At 51.8% G+C, this 16,938-nt stretch overlaps 1 protein-coding gene across 2 annotated transcripts in view; it reads right to left on the bottom strand.

Moving 5' to 3' along the window:
- Ece1 (endothelin converting enzyme 1) overlaps nt 1–16,938 on the bottom strand; it is a 101,665-nt gene that overhangs the window by 19,337 nt on the left and 65,390 nt on the right. For both annotated transcript variants that reach the window (XM_036178521.1, XM_036178520.1), the window contains exons 5-8: nt 9,961–10,082; nt 7,806–7,952; nt 7,114–7,179; nt 5,525–5,716 (exon numbers count right to left, since the gene is read on the bottom strand). In XM_036178521.1, the coding sequence (XP_036034414.1) occupies nt 5,525–5,716; nt 7,114–7,179; nt 7,806–7,952; nt 9,961–10,082 (527 nt within the window). The remainder of the gene's footprint in view (nt 1–5,524; nt 5,717–7,113; nt 7,180–7,805; nt 7,953–9,960; nt 10,083–16,938) is intronic.

Below are 16,938 nucleotides of genomic sequence, written 5' to 3'. Positions count from 1 at the left end.
TGTCTCATCATCTCAAACCCTCCCCTTCCCCCAGCAAAGTATCATTATGTAGACCAGGTTGAACTTACAGTGATCCTCCTGCCTCTGCCTCCTTCTGTGGGACTGGACCATCATGCCAGGCTCATCTTAAGCACAACTGAGTCCAGTTGAGTGGCATCAGCCATTCACTGCTTTGCCACCACCATCCCTCCTCCACCCAGGCTCAAGTTCCCAGCATCTAGCCAGGCTGAAGAATTCTACTCCCAACTTCCCGCCCCCATCCCCAGAAGGCGGAACCCATCCTCTCTACTTCCTGTCTCTATCCAGTCTATACCAAGAACCTCAGGTAAGTAAAGACACAAAGACGGTTTCTGTTCTTGTATTTGTTTCTTCTGATGCTTAAACCCAGGGTTTTGCTCACCAAAGGCCAGTGCTCTTCCACTGAGCTGCCCCCCCAGCCCCCAGCCCCTGAAGTTTGCCCTTTGGTAGCTGGCTGATTTCACTTAGCACAGCGTCCCCAGCAGAGTTGCACAACTTTGGAACGGTCAGCTTCAGCCCCGTGTCACCCACATGTCCCGTTATTTTTAGTGTGCCACTTTGCAGAACGTGAGGTCTTTCAGGGCTACAGTGACTGTGCTTCAGCATAAATGACCATCTGCAGCAATGCATGGTGGGCACCTGGCTCTTAGCAAGCCAGCCATCAATGGCAGCCATTCTGATCATTGTTCCAGTTCTGTCCCGAGCAGCCCTGGCCCTGAGGAATTTCAAATTCTGTTGTCCTTTCCCTTGAGGAAGTAGAAAATGTCAGGCAAATAAAGGAAGCTGTAAAAGTCCCTCACGTGGGAAAAAAAAAAAATCAGGTAATGCCATGAAGTTCATCTGTAAGATCAGAGTAGCACACAGCCTGCCCTCAGGGAGAGTAGAGGTCAGCCCTAAGACCCTCTGGGTAACAGGTGACTGTGCACAGGGAAAGGTGACTTTCCTAAGGTCTCATGTCAGCTACAGCCTGTGTAGGTCTGCAAAGCAGGTTCAGTCACCGCTGGGTTTATTTGCTTGTTGGCGGTGTTGGGCATTGAACTTGGTCTCCCACACACTAAGCACATGGGCTACACCCCTCGGACACTGCTTCTGGGCTTCAAAGGGCATTTCAGCTATTGCAGTACAGAGAGCTGGACAGACAGACGTGAAGCTGAGGGTGTGCCTGGCTCCCAAAGGCATCGGAGCTGGCTGAAGCTCCCAGGCAGCTCCCAGCAAGGGGTTGATTGGAGCCAGTGATGGCGAGTGTTCCCACCAGGGCTGACTGTACCTGGCTGGAGACTGAACAGCACGGTGGGCAGGGAGCCAGGGAGCCGCATTGCATCCCTACTGCAAAAGAGCTGAGAGCTGGGAGTGAGCAGAGCTGATGGGGTCCCCAGCAGGAACCAGCTCAGGGATTCTCTAACACGGAGACAACCCCCTCATCTCCCAGAGGTGCCTGCTCTGTCCTCTGGAAATGGCTTGCCCTGTACCAAGCATCCTTGTCCCCTGGCTCACCCTCTTTACCCTCCTCTTGGCAGATCCTCTGGCTCTGAGGAGGTTGGGAGGTGCACTCGTGAGTTCTTCAAATAGGGCTCAGACTCATCTATCCACCTAACAGCAGGAGCCTCTGGCAAAAGCCCGGGGGAGGGGGGGAATGGATACATTTACAAATGTCACTGCTCACATAATTTGTGAGAACCATGTGTCAATGGAACTCTCTGACAGAGATATGGATGGTGAAAATCACCACAGACTCTACACAACCTGCCCCTGTAGGGTGAGCAGATGTTCCCACCCGGAAGCGCCCTGGCTCTGAAGTAAGGTATTGCATATGAACACTAGGATTTTCAAATTTCTAGCCTCGACAGCTTCAGTGATTCTTAACATGTTTCCCTGGAGATGGCTGTTTTAGGCAACTGGGACATTCTGCTGTGACTCAGTCCCCCTGAGGACATTGATGAGCTCTATTTTCCACACTCGAAGCCAAGGAGCCCTGCTGAGTACCAACCAAAGAGGCTTGGGAAGCGAGAGAGACCAGCAGAGTGGTACACATCTACAGTCCTTGTGCTGGGGAGGCAGTGACAGGAGGATCATGAGTTTGAGGTCAGCCTGTACTAGAAGACCCTGTCTCAAAGCTGCCAATGCTGGGGTGTGATATGGACATCTCATTTATGGCTTGATCCTGTGCAGGGACAAAGCAGTGTTGTCTCCTGGGACATGATAGGAGACTCATGAACTCACAGAAGCTGTGGCTGTCCGCACCAGATCAAGCCAGTCAGCATTCGGCATGGAGTGAGAGGGTCTCCCAAGCCCCTACCCCCAGCTGAGGAGCTACTGACAGTTGATGGCTCCTGGAAAAGGGAGTCAGCTTTCTTTAAGGGCATGATCCATGGTAGGTTGACCATGCTACAGTGGATGGCCCTCCACACCCACGAGTACAGGGGCAGCACACATTGGACTTGGTAGATGATTAAAAAAAAAAAAAAAAAAAAAGAGGACATGAAGTTGGGAGTGGGTGTGGGTGGTATCTGGGAGGAATTAGGTAGAGGAGAGGGTGAATTTGGTCAAAATACATCGTATAGCTGGGTATGGTGGCACGTGGGAGGCAGAAAGAGGTGGCATCTGTGAGTTTAAGGTCAGCCTGGTCTACATAGCAAGTTCCAGGTTTGTAGGTTTGTAGTGTAATAGCACAGGCTGGCCTCAAACTACATAGCCTGTGTGTGTGTGTGTGTGTGTGTGTGTGTGTGTGTGTGTGTGTGTGTCTGGGGAGATGTCTCAGTGGGTAACAGCACACACTGCTTTTGTAGAAGACCCAAGTTCAGTTCATAGCACCCACATCAGGTGGCTAACAGCTGTCCATAACTCCATCTCTTGAGGGTCCAACACCCTCTCTGGACTCTGTGGGCACGTGTACTCCTGTGTCCATACAAGGGGACATACACATATACAGACAAATTAAAAATAATAAAAATAAATTTCTAAAAGAAAAAGCTAAGGCTGGGATGTGACTCAGGGGTAGAGCAGTTGCCTAGATGTGCAGGTTCGGATCCCAACCCTGGAAATAAAACGAGAACAAAGAGACCTGATAGTCTCAGACTCCTTCCCCAGTGGGGAAGACAGAGAGGGAGCCTAGCCTCCAACAGCCGTTGCCACGGAAGCTCTTACGAAAGAATGCAAGTGTCTGGGGAGGCAACAGGATGCTTGAGACTCATGGCTCTGAATTCGGCCTCTACTCCAGGCTAGCCTGAAGCCATCTGGTACAGCAGCAGGGCTAGCCGAGAACCACATTGGAGCTGGTGGTGCCTTTATTTACCCAAAGTTTGAAAAGAAAACTAGTCTTCCACTATCAGAGAAGATGCTCTGTGCTAAATTAATTACAATTATTTTAGTGCTGGAGACCCAGGAAGCGTTGCTAGTCACAAGGAACAACCACCAGCATTGCACAGGCTTACTTCTCTCCGCCTTGTTCCAGCCTCACGGGGTTCAGGGCTTCCCCAAGGTTAGAGATAGTTTCCTGTACCTGTATGCCTGTCCAATCCCAGGTGTCCCCCCCCCCCCCGCAACATTCCCTGGCAGCTGTCCTCCAAAGACCCTGAGAGCTAAGGTGAAGAACTGCTGTCCCTTGGGCAGGCAGGGGCTGTGTCCCACTTATTTTTATGTTCTGACCCAGAGCAGGGCTTAGAGAATGGGCCATATGCTACTTTACCAGGAAGGAGACTGAGGCTCAAGGGGTTGTTGAGTCATGTGACTTGCCTCAGCTCACACAGCTTGAGATGGAGCAGAGCAGTGCCATGTTCTGACCCCAAGCCCAGGCTAGCCCTTGTAGGCTGCTGCCTCTGAAGGAACCATCCCACCTGAGCATTGAGGAGCAGGCTAGGCAGAATCAATTATCTTTCTTTTCCTTTATTCTGTGGAAGAATAGCTCAAAGGTAAGGGAGAGGGGAGGTGGGGTCCAGACTTCAGTGACCACTGACTGAACACAGTATTTTTCTGGGCTGCTGTGCCCTATACCATTCCGGGCATCAATTTCAGCATCAGACTACTGTGAGGCCTGCATGGTAAGACCTGCAGGGCTAGAGTATACCAAATTATGCCAAGCAAACAACATCTCCTTCAACCTTTTAGCCTCAGAGTGGAAAACACTGCCAGATGGTGCCCGACACAGACTATCTGTCTCCATAACAACCCGCTCAGCGCCACTTCCCCTGGGAACCTGCAGGCAGCTGGCAGCTGCCGGAGGCCTGAGTGGGCTGTGGCTCCTCCTGGGACTCTTATGGCCTGGCTGAAGTGTGCCAATCATTAAACTTGAGTCCCTACCTTTCCCTGCCCAGGCCAGGGCCCAGCTTCTCTTCCCCCAAAGCCCTTAGCAGAGATACACAAACTGTTTCCTGGTGGGCAGGGCTAGCTGGGGGTGGGGGTGGGAGACAGGGGAGCAAGCCCATATGCACCTGAAGGAAGAAAAGAGGGTAAGATGTAGTGTACCTTCTGAGGGAAGAGATGGACAGACAAAAGCTGGCTGGTCAGATGGGAGGACCATGGAAATATGGTGGTTAAACTAGGGTTTTCATGAAACAGATATGGTGTCCTTCTTGGGGCAAGAGCAAGGCTCAGTCAACAATGTCACCTGATATAAGTCCCTTTCCCCTTGGGGCCTGCAAGGCTGGATAGCAAGGCAGACCACAAAGGAGGAACCAGCCGGCCACCAACTGAGGAGCCCTGAGGTCCAAGAAGCCACCAGGGGGCAGCCTGGACCGATGAAAGCGGCCACAGCAAGCCTCTAGCATCTAGCAGGCCTCCAGTTCTAGTCATACCAGAGCGAGCAGAGGTCCAAGTGGCAGTTACAACTCAAGGATGTATCACAGTCAAGAACAGAGCTCTAGGGAGCCAAGCCTGAGTCCATCCAACTCTCCAGCCACTTAGGAGCCTCTGGGCCCTAACCTTGAGGCAGGTGGATCTCTTGAGTTTGAGGCTAGCCTGGTTTACAGAACAGGTTCCAGGACAGCCAGGGCTACACAGAGAAACGCTGTCTTAAAAAAATCAAAACCACTAGTGATACAGTGGTACACACCTTTAATCCCAGCCCTTAGAGGTAGAGGCAGGAGGATCTGAAGTTCAAGGTTATCCTTGGCTACCTAGTGAGTTCAAAGCCAGCCTGTGATCCACAATACCCTATCTCAAAACAATGAAGTAAAATAAGCTTTGTAGGAGTTTTTCATTAAAAAAAAGCGAAACACTATATCCCACAACTCTGCAGTGCTCCATCACCAAGCACAGGGCACACAGTACATGAAAGGATGAAAACATTCCATCCTCAGGAGCTGTCATCACCACCACGGTCTCCAGGGAAACATCTCAGAAAGCAGCCTCGCTTTGGCATCCCTTCCTGTCCCCGTGGTCTGTACTGGTTAAGGTTCCTTCCCTGAGGAGATCAGGTCGCTTCAAGGACTGGTAAGGTGGGTCTGACGCACAGGTCCCCAGGGCCTCCACTGAAGCCCCAGCCCTGACGCATGGGTACCCTTCAACTTACCTGCAGCTCGGCAGCCGTCACTTTGTGGTAGATGAGCTCCTCATCACGGCGCTTCTCCTGGGGGATGGTGATATTGGCTAGCGCTGTCTCAAAGTCCAGGATCTGCTGCATCTGGGGCCGGATGGAGTCCTCATCCCCACCACCCAGGAGCTTTCCCAGCTGGACCATGTAGTTCAGGTATCCAGTCAGCACCTGTGGGATCCAGCACCCCAGAACTGTTGGCAGCAGCCACCTGCTGTCCTCTGAGCTAGAGGAGAACAGGACAGACTATAGTCCAGCACATAAAGCCCAGGAACTCACTATGTAGACCAGGCTGGCCTTGAACTCACACAGACCCACCTGCCTCTCCTTTCCTAAAGGTGTATGCCTGGCTTGTTTTACTATTTTTGAGACAAGGTTTTACTCTGTAGCCCAGACTGGCCTGGAACTCATGGCAATCCTCCCGCCTTAGTCTCCCAAATGCTGGGATTACAGGCATGTGTCACCAAGCCCAGCTTCTGAAACAGCTTCAAGAATGATTTTGATGCTGTGTCTGTTCACTGGCTCCCCACAGGCCTCAGGATAGAGCTGAAGTGCTTCTATAGGTTCCAGGGTGGGCTGGGGGGAGGGAGGAGGGGAAAGGGGAGCTTCAGGACCTCTCTCTCTAGGTCCATTCCAGAGTCAATCTTCTATCTTTTACATTTTTATTTATTTATTTTACAGTGTGTGTGTGTGTGTGTGTGTGTGTGTGTGTGTGTGTGTGAGAGAGAGAGAGAGAGAGAGAGAGAGAGAGAGAGAGAGAGAGAGAGAGAGAGAGAGAGGAGTGTTGGAGGTTGTATGCACTGTGTTGTGTGTGGAGGTCAGAGGACAGCTTTTTGGACTCAGTTCTCCCTTCCCACCTTTGTGTGAGTTCTGGAGATCAAACTCATTTGCCAGGTTTGTGTGGCAAGCCTCTCTGCCTGCTAAACCATCTCACTGGCCCAAATTTTATCCCTTTAATGCACCTGCTCTGAGCCACCTGCCACTGTGTGTCCCTTGATCTGAGTCAAGTGCCCTGCCTTACATTTCTTCAGCTGCCTCTCTGCTAACAGTGTGAGGCTGTGTCTCTAGCTGGGTGATCAGTCAAGTGGGGTTCATCTCTCCTAGACCTCGAGGTCCCTGGGGACCACCCCCCAGCATCGGGCACTGAGTAGGCACTGGTGAGAAAATGGAAGGACGTGTGTGTGAGCCTCAGGCCAGGTCTCCCTGAGGGCATCACAGGCACAGAAGGTTCTGGAGGAGCTGGCTCTGGGTGTACAAACTGACCACATCCTTGCTGTGACTGTGAGCAGTCCCTGGGTGTCCCTGAGTTAGAGGTGAGGTAAAAGTCTTATCAACTTAACAGCGGTGATGCCCACAAAAGACCTCATGCCAACAGATGGTGGCAGCTGTCACCACTGTCTTCTCTAGAGAAGGGATAAATGATGCCCCTGTGCCTCCAACGCCTGACTGGAAGTTTGGGGACGCCCCTCCCGCACCAAGGACTGCTTGTCAACCTTCAGGAAACTGAGTCCTCTGTCGAAGTCCAGCTGTGCTGGGTGTGCACAGCGGGGCAGGCTGGGCAAGCTCACCTTCTCATTTTCTGTCTTGTTCAGGTAATAGTCTCTAGAGGGCAAGCCGAGGCCGGACTGGTCCACCTGCAGAGAGATGCAGGGTGAGAGGGAGGAACAGAAGGAAGCTGATAGCCATTATTGATACATCCACCCAGGGACCAGGTCCATGCCCACCATCTGCATGCCCATCTGCAGGGACTTGGGTTCTTCTGAAGGGCTAGACAAACCTATTTAAACAACCCTGGGCCTAGGCAAAACACTCTATTTCACCAAACACTGTCCATGTGGTTCAAGCCACCCCAAGCTGTGTGAGCATGGCGAAAGTTTCTGATCCTTTGGATCTTTCTCTAGAAAATAAGGGACATAGCTGCTACCCTGCAGAACTGGAATGGGACCTTGTGGGGACAGTGGTGGTAAAGGAGAGTTGGACAGGGAGGAGGGGAGCATTCTAGAGAGCTGCCATGGCTTCTGGTCCCCTCTTGGCAAACCTCATCTCAGATAGGAGTTATTATAGTGCATTTGGTTGACAAGGAAAGTATAGTTCAGAGAGGCTGAGCCACTTGCCTAAGATCACACAGCAAGTGAGTAGTATGAATGGGCCAGGTGAAAGCAGAGAGAGATGGACACAAAGACTGGGGACTGCGGAAGGGGAGCAGAGGGTGTCACCGGTCGTGTCCAGAGGCTATTGTCATCTCCTAGGCTCAGCCCACCTGGATCACATTGCTGTTGGAGTTCTTGGAGTCGGCACTGACGTAGACGGAGAAGAAGGGCGAGGTGCGGTAGTGGGCTGTGACCACCTGCAGCGTGTCCTGGAAGTTGTCCTTGGCCCAGGGTCCTGTGATATTCCAGCCTCCAAGCTGTGGGGAGAGAGCAGACATGATGGTGTGTGTGTGCACGGGTGTGTGCTGGTGATGAGCTGGTGTGAGAACACGATGCACATCACAGAGTCTCATGTTCTGTGACTCTGGGGCAGTCCGTTCTCTGCCCTTCTAAGTAGGCGAACAGGGTGATGTCCACTGAGGGTTTCTGTGCATTTTTGTGTATGTGTGTTTTAGTACTTAGGGCATCATTCATCTTGGGTTTTTATTTTGTTGTTTTTAGATTCTCTTTACAGACAGGGTCTCACCATGTAGCCTTGGCTATTCTGGAACTCACTATGTAGACCAGGCTAGTAGCTTCGAACTCATAGAGATCCCCTGCCTCTGCTTCCAGAGTGCTGGTATTAAAAGTGTGTGCCAACACACCTGGCCACTTATCCTTAAGTGTGTTAAGAACACAAGGCTGTTGCTCCCTCGTGGCTGGGATGGAGGTGGGTTTCCTGAGTCGCATGAACACAGTGATATTAAAACTGAACTCCAGTGGTGTTTATGGGGAAAAGACTGAGAGGTCACAGCCGTCTAGTCCTGCAAACTAGTAATGAGGACTTGCTCCACAAGCATGGAAACCACATTGAAATTCCAAACACCCGCAATAAAAGCTGGGTGCACCTTCTTGCAGGCCTAACGACCCCAGTGCCGTAAGAATGGGAGAATTAGCTGGGCGGTGGTGGCACATGTCTTTAATCCCAGTGCTTGGGAGGCAGAGGCAGGAGGATCTCTGTGAGTTTGAGGCCAGCCTAGTCTACAGAGCCAGATCCAGGAAAGGCTCCAAAAACTACACAGAGAAACTCTGTCTCGGAAAACAAAAACAAACAAACAAACAAACAAACAAAATGGGAGGATTGCAGGGACTTGCTGGCTACCCTCATGTTCAGTGAGGAGACCCTATCTCAGGGGGTAAGGAAGACAATGACAAAGCAGGCCACCTGATGCCCTCCTTTGGCCTCCACGTGCCCAAATAAATATACATGAGCGCACATACACACACACACACACACACACACACACACACACACACACACATACACACACGCACATTCTACCCTTGGCCCCCCCTAGCTTGGCACATGCAGGCCCATGAGACCTGTGCAATAGCAGATGGACAGATACTGTTCCAGGGTCTCCAACCCCGATGCAAGACCTTCCCCAAGGTGAGCTGAGAGACAAAGCCCATGAGGGAGGAGGGGTGACTAGAAAACATTCCCAGCCACCTCTGCCTGGACTGGGAAGCATGGATAGCCTCGGGCAGCCCCACTCAGAGGCCACCCAAGACTGCAAATGTGCTCAGGACAGACAGGTTGGGGCAGGAGGCCAACGATGTAGCTCAGCTGGCAGAGTGCACATCTCGCATACACAATGCCCTCGGTTCAGTCTCTAGCATTGCACAAAACCAGGCATGGTGGCACATGCCTGTAATCTCAGCCCTCAGGAGGTCAAGGCAGCAAGATCAGAAGTTCAAGGGCATCCTTGGCCACATAGCAAGCCAGCCTGGACTATGTGACTCTGTCTCTAAAAATAAAAATAAAAATAAAAACCAACAAACAAAAAAACCAACAAAGCAAAGGAGAAATGGATGAACAAGTCAGTAGTAATCAGTAGGGTCCTCCTCCTGCAGAGAGCTATTTCTGACCCAAGAGTTTAGGGGGCTGCTAGAACAGCACACCCTTTTACATCATATACACAGAACCAGAACAGCAACAGAGAAGATTTTAATACCAATACAGTCCTCGCCTCTACCTAGACACACACCTTCCTCTCCCCCGATGTTGAAGCATCCTATACCCTCCACACAGACAGATCCACCCACACGGAGCCATGCACTCACATGCTCAGGCAGCCCCAACACCCACAGCAGACAGATGGGCACCGAGCTCAGGCTGGGTGTGGTAGCTGGAGGTGTGATGTGGCTGAGAGCAGGGGCGGAAGCCAGAGGGCCTTGCAGGAGGCTGAGCAGAGGGAAGCAGTGGACGTCCACCTGAGCACCCACCTTCTCAATCAGCTCCATCAGGGGCTTGGCCCGAAGCTCCTCAATCCTAGTTTCGTTCATACACGCACGGTAGTATACTTGGGCTTTCCTCTCTGCCTCACTCACGCTGGCCGTGGAATTTTCTAGAATGTCAAGAAATAACAGAGTTGTGTCCCAACTGGGTGAGTTCTTCCCGAATCCTCAGCACTCCAGGCTGTACGAAAGCACCATGGTAATTACTGTCTGTGGAGGAGAAGCCTTGTCCCAGGGCTGTATTTGAGGAACTCAGGGCAGAGTGGACAAGTCTAGGGGTACCCCTGAATTTTAGTTGTTATCAAAAGTGTGTCCCGTGTTCCTCCTCTCTGCAAGATGGCTTTACAGATGTGTCTCGAGTATAGCAATATGTACTGTGTTGGATAATTTTGTGTCAACCTGACATAAGCTTAAGGCATCTGAGAGGGAGGACATTAAGAAAATGCCTCCATAATATCAGGCTGTAGGCAAATCTGTATTAGTTGAATGATGGGGGAGGGGCCTAGCACATTGTAGGTGGTGCTATCCCTAAGCAGGTGGTCCTGGGTTCTACAAAAAAGCAGGGTGAGCAAGCCATGGTGAGCAGCACCAGTAAGCAGCACTCCTCCATGGCCTCTGCAGCAGCGCCTGCCTCCAGGTTCTGGCCCTGTTTGAGTTCCCATCCCGACTTCCTTCAGTGACGGGCCATGATATGGAAATATAAGTCAAATAAACTCTTTCCTCCCAACTTGCTTTTGATCACAGTGTTTCATCACAGCAGGAGTAACCCTAAGACATGTGCCTACCCAACAGGATGGTTGGTTTGCCTACCAGCCAGCACATGGCCCTGAATCCCTGCCTGCAAGGTGGGCACCCTGCCATGGTTTTCAGATCCCAGATGACCTTGCCTGGGAGAAAGGCAGGACTTGGATAAGGCTTGAAAGGCTTCATTCATTAGGAACTGACTTCCTGCTTCCTTCTGTGAGGGCTAGATATGTCTGCCAGGCTTATAGAGGGCTCAAAGCCTTGTTTTCCACCTCCCAACCTGGTGGCCCAGGCTGGAGCTGTAACTCATCTTACTGCGGGACAGGGTGGGCTTAGAGTTTCCCAGGTACCCAGAGGACTCCCTCCCACTCCTCCCCTCCTCAGCTCCTGTGCTACCTGCTACCTGCTAAAGGTCACATGCCTGCACATGTGTGGCCTGGAAGGTTCCTGTGGCTCCCAGGGTAGTCATACCACTTCATGCTGCTCAGGCCCTCAAGGAGCCTACTGTGCACTAGAGCCTCCATATATGAGCAAGTGAGTGCACACACATGCACACACATGCAATGCATGCACACATGGCATACAAACACATACATGAGTCCAGCTTCAGAGTGGGCAATTCTGTCATGCTGAGACCATTTTTCCTCTAGTTTCTGACCCTGAAACCTTTTCCTTTGCTTCCTTTCAAGATCTACCCAGCCCTTCCTCTTCCATGAACCAGGCTCTGGTGGGACCCTGTGCCTCCATTCACTGGGCCACACCATGTAACCACCAGGATACCAAAGGAAAGGCCTCTGCTCCATGGGGCTTGTGCACAAAACCCTGTGGAAGCCAGGCTCACTCCCAGGTCTTCTCAGAGGCTCGCTGATCTGAAGCCTCACTCTAGGCCTTCTGTACACTGGGCATGCCTGGATACGGGACACCAGGTTGAGCATGAAGTTTTACAGACAGGCATGGGACCTGCTCCCTGACTCCAGGGAGCTCATGGTCTGGACGAGGCATGGGATGAGAAAAAAGCCTACAGGGGACAGAGTACTTTAAAGAAGGCGATGGCTCTGGCTTTGGGCCGAGATCACGTCAGGTGCCACCACGCTCAGTTTGCCCCGTGATGTCACACCCAGGGCCCTGCAATGCTGGGCAATGCTAGGCAAGCAGTCTACCCAGGAAGGTGCAGACCAGCGCCAGGCGATGCTCTGTGTGAGCCGAGTCTTGAAGATTCAAAGGGGTTCACAGGATGGGGGAAGGGCCCTTGGAGGGGCAGGACAGCAGAGGACCAAGGAGAGCACAAAGGAACAAGTCTGTGGAAGAGAGACAGCCCATGTCACAGGCAGGTCATGCCATTTCCTAGGAAGTCTTTTTTTTTTTTAATTTATGTGCATTGGTAGTTTGTCTGCATGCATGTCTGTCTATCTGTGTGAGGGTGTCGGATCCCCTGGAACTGGAGTTACAGACAGTTGTGAGCTGCCATGTGGGTGCTGGGAATTGAACCAGGGTCCTCTGGAAGGGCAGCCAGTGCTCTTAACTGCTGAGTCATCTCTCCAGCCCCTCCTGGGGTGTCTTAATCAGTGGCTACATCTATCACCTCCAGAGTCTCATTCCCCATCCTTATCAGAAATGGCACCAAAGCTGTCACTGATCAGCAGGCCCCAAAGGAGTGATGGGATGAGGCCTCTGGTAGAGGGAGGCTGGGAACAGGAGAGCAGGGATGGGAAGAGGGAGAGCCCCGCACCCCAGGCCTCATCTCCATGGCAACATTCCCATCAACTCAGCTCTTAGAAGGGAAAGCAGAAGCACCAGGTGCTGGCCAGGCCCCAGAAGCTTTCTGTCACCATCCACACCTGGCTCTGGCCATGACCCTAAGAGGCCAGGGCCAGCATCAGAGGCAGAACTCTATGCTCAAAAATGAGCCTGGCATCTGCTTTCCCCAGGGCCCCAAGGCCACGGAGATAAGAGACCTAAAGACAGGCTTCCCAGGGACAGCCTGGCTGTGCTTATCACAGTGTGTTCTGAGTTCCAGCTGGAGGCCACCAGCTCCCCTTTCCCTGGCATCTGGAGGGAGAGAGGACACTTGCTTCATGAATGGCACCCTTTCATCTTTCTTGCGAGGCTTCCCTGACCAAGCTAAGTTCCCGTGGCCATGCTCGTGGCTCTCCCATAGCTCATCATTCAGTTCCCACGGTTGGCAGTTGCTGGGTTAGGTGTAAGGGGTGCATGGGCGAAGAGACAGCCAGCCACCAAGCAGTGGTGAGAGCCCCTAACTGCATCCTGGGATAGAATGGGAAGAGAAGCTGCAGGGAGCCCAGGAGGATGGAAGAGGAAGCCCTGCTGTAGCTTCAGGCTGAAGGATGAGACCACTCAAGGTGGTAAAGGGCTGCGCCTGGCCTGCCTCTGCCTCATGTCCTGTATCTCAGTCAACTGTGTCCCCTGGACCAGGCATACAGTAGGCCCTCAGCCACACGTGGTACAAGAACGGAGCTCAGTGTTCATGTAGAATAAGGCAGAGCATCATCTCTGGGGGAGAAGGGAGGTCAGTGAAGGGCTCTCTAGCAGGCCCGAGCATAGCAAACAAGGCCCACTCCCCTTCCCTCCCCCTTACTGAACCGTTAGATTATACTCCTAAAGCTAGCCCCCAAGGTCTAGTCCCTTATTTGGCCACTGATTCCTTCCCGAGACTAAACACCAAGATCCAACAGTCACACTTCATTATTTGGCTACACTGGCTGACCTGTCCAATCAGGACTTACCAATTCACCCTAGCACAGACCTTCTTTTTTTCTCCTTAAAACCCACCCCTGCAACAAAACAAAACAAAACAAACAAAAAATACCTGCTGCTGCTCCTTGCTGCCTGCCTTTGTCTGATACAGAGGCAGTAACCCCCACCTTTGCCGCCCCCAGCTTGCCTCTCCTGGGTAATTAATCTCCTTTGTGCTGAGAACTTGGTGTCTGGGTGTGCCCTGTACTGACTCCAAGGGGCCTCCTATCCCCTACAATAAGGCCAGTGACAGATCTGTAAGAAGAGGAAGGTAGGCAGGATATGTGGGCACAGTGGGGGATGGGCATTCCTATCTCTGCTAGGCGTATCTCACCTGTGCACCCATGCTGACCTGGTTGGGGTAGAAGCTCAGACACTGATCTCCTCCTCACTCCTCACTCCTTACACTCTGGAGTGTAAGCTCCAGAGGGACCTGAACTGAACCAAGCGAGCCATACAGAGCCGGGGAATTGGCTCAGTCGGCAAAGTGCCTGCTATGCATTCCTGTAGATCTGGATTCAGATTCCCAGCACCCACATAAGAGCCGGGTACGGCTGCATGCACTTGCAACCCCAATGTCGGAGGGCAGGGATGGAGGCATGGAGACAGGTAGATCCCTGAAGCGCACTGGCCATACAACCTAGCTGAATCCAAGAGCTCTGGGCTCAGTGAGAGATCCTGTCAAAATAAGTAAATAAAAGGTAGAGAGTCACAGAGGGAAACACTTGGCCTTGGCCTCCAAGTGCACACTCACATCCATGCACACACCTGTGGGAGAACACCATCGATGGCTGAATGATGTCACTTCAATAGACCGGGTGAACAAAGACGGGTCTTGGGCCCGGGGGTGGCAGAGAAGCGGTGGGAAGCACTTGGGATGTGAGAGAAAGAACTGAGCACTGGGCTCGGCTTCTTCAGCAGCCACCACAACGGAGTGCAATGGAAAAGCCAGGAGAAAATTCAGGAGAAAAGGAGACCCCCAGGGCTCTGGGGCGTGGACATGGTTTGGCAGCATGGGACCAGACAACAGAGTTGCCAATTGCCTAGTTACTTCCTTCCAGGGACCCCATGTTCCAGAAACTTCTACAGTCACTTCCCCAAAGTCCCGGAGAGGAAAGACAGCACACTGTTTAATCGGCCCTCTTTTTCCTCTGGGAGTTTTTCTTGGATCCCTTTCTCACATCGATGCTGGGCTTAGGAAGCAAACGCCCAGACAGCCAGGCAGGCAAGGATTGAGATAGGCTGCAGGAACAGGGTGCCTGGGAATTCCACGGTCTCCCCGGCTGCCACCGCATTGTCTGGGCAGAACCATGTGGGGCCTGGAGTCTCCATCAGGGCAAGGCCAGTGTTTATTTTAGATAAAACCACAGACTCACTCAGACAGCTCCAGGCCTCAAGAGCTGCATACAAGATGGGAGAAGAGGGGCTGATAAAGAGGAGGCCAGCTCTTTGTGACAATACCATTGATACTTCCTGGTGCCGAGTGCAGGCTAGGGGCAGGCCTGTGTCTCATCATCACAGGACACAGAGGGTTGGATGTGGTGTTATCAGTCAAAGAGAAGGAAAAAGAGGCCAGGAAGGTGAAGGAGCCTCCTGACAAAGGCCAATCGACTAACTAATGAACCTGCTGGAATTTGAACCCAGGTTCTTAAGCCTCCCTGAGAGAGCAGACTGCCTCTCTGCACGTGGGTGTGGCCATGTGTGCAACTTGTTATAACACATTTGTTATAACTTGGATCACACCCAATTTACAGGCAAGTGATTGGGAAGCTAGTCCGAGGTCACATAAGCAAGTGGCTGAGGCCAGGACTCGCCCTCCGGTCCCTCTGCCTTCTTGTTCCTGTTTGCCAGTCAGTATGCTGAAAAACCAGGCCAGAAGATAGTCCATCCACTCCCACCCATGAGAAGTCCACCTCCCTGCCCGAATCATCACATCCACCAAAACCGTTCTACAATGAAAGTGTGCCTGCTGCTGCTGCTGCTGACTCTACACCAGGGGAAGCCTTTGCAAGGCAAACGGAGGACAGGAAGAGGAAGCCGAGTGAGACAGCAAATACTGGGAAAGCATAATCAAAATGAAAATGAGATGATATGGGATGATACAGTTCGTGCCAAGTCACCAACATGCCCTCGTTCCATGAGACTGGAATGTTCTGTGTTCTCAGAGTGGCTGGTATCAGGGATGTAAGAGAGAAAAGGCAATAACATTTCCCTCCGTTCCCCTCATGCACCACCCCCAACCCCCAACCTGGTACTGGGGATGGACCCTGGAGCTTGTGCAAGCCAGGCAAGCACTCTCCCGAGAGCTGCCCCCCTAGCCTGGAGAGCTGATGGTTCTTTACGGACTCCAAGCTGCTTCAATTGTCACAGCAGGCTTGCATTAGCTATTTCAAGTATTCATCCTTGTTTTGCTTTTGAGTCTGCATCTCATATAACCCAGGCTGGCCTTGACTTCAATATATAGCAAAGGATGGCCTTGAACTCCTGACCTACCCATCTCTGCCTCCAGAATGCCAGGATTACAGCAATGCACCACCATGCCCAGCTTTATGTTCTCATCCTATAAGATGTTGTAAATCCAAAAGGTACATCCATGTCAGTGTGGCTCAGGCCTCAGGAGGCCCTTTGGTAGAAGACCTAACAGGGAAATAGGCTTAAAAAAGTTTAAAGTGTCCTAGAAACATGAGGATCTACGTTTGGAATGCCAGAACCCATGTAGAAGCTGGGTGTGGCAGCATAGGCCTGTAACCCGAAAACTGGGGGATGGAGACATGTCAATTCCAGGCCTCATTGGTTAGCCAGTCTAGCACTAACAGTGAGATCTAGTTTCAGGGAGAGATCCTGCTTCAAAAACATGTGAAAGGGCAACTGAGAAAAATATTCGGTGTTGACCTCTGGCCTGCACACAAATGTGCATGGGCAAGCACACAAGTCAAGTACACACACACACACACACACACACACACACACACACACACACACGACAGAGAGGGAGCTATTGTTCTGGAAGGATTCATGGCAGGCTGTCTAGATGGTGCAATAATATGAGCTAAGCACAGCTGGAAAGCCAAGGTCAAGGCCCAGTCTAAAGGCTGCTATAGTCGGGGACAGAAAGCCCAGAATTTAGTAAGTGAAGACGGGAGGGGGAAAAGCCGAAAATCATCTTTGACTTCATAAGGAGTTCAAGGCCAGCATGGGCCACAGACTCTGAGGAAGGACAGAACAGAAGGAGGGAGGGACAGAGAGAGGGAAGGAAAAAGGGAGGGAAAGAGGGAAGGGAGGAGAGAGGGAGGGCACAGCTTGTTCAGAAGACACAGCTTGTTCAAAGCTACACTGCACGTTCATGTTAACATCTGTGCTGTGTTATGGAATATTAGTTAAAGATGTGTTACATTCTTTCATGCTGTGGAATATTTGTTTAATGATGCAAAGCTGTGTTACATTCTTTTATGTTGCATTGTTTGACTC

This window comes from Onychomys torridus, chromosome 2 (genome assembly GCF_903995425.1).
Source record: "Onychomys torridus chromosome 2, mOncTor1.1, whole genome shotgun sequence".
NCBI lineage: Eukaryota > Metazoa > Chordata > Mammalia > Rodentia > Cricetidae > Onychomys > Onychomys torridus.
This window is presented reverse-complemented; position numbering and strand designations above follow the sequence as displayed.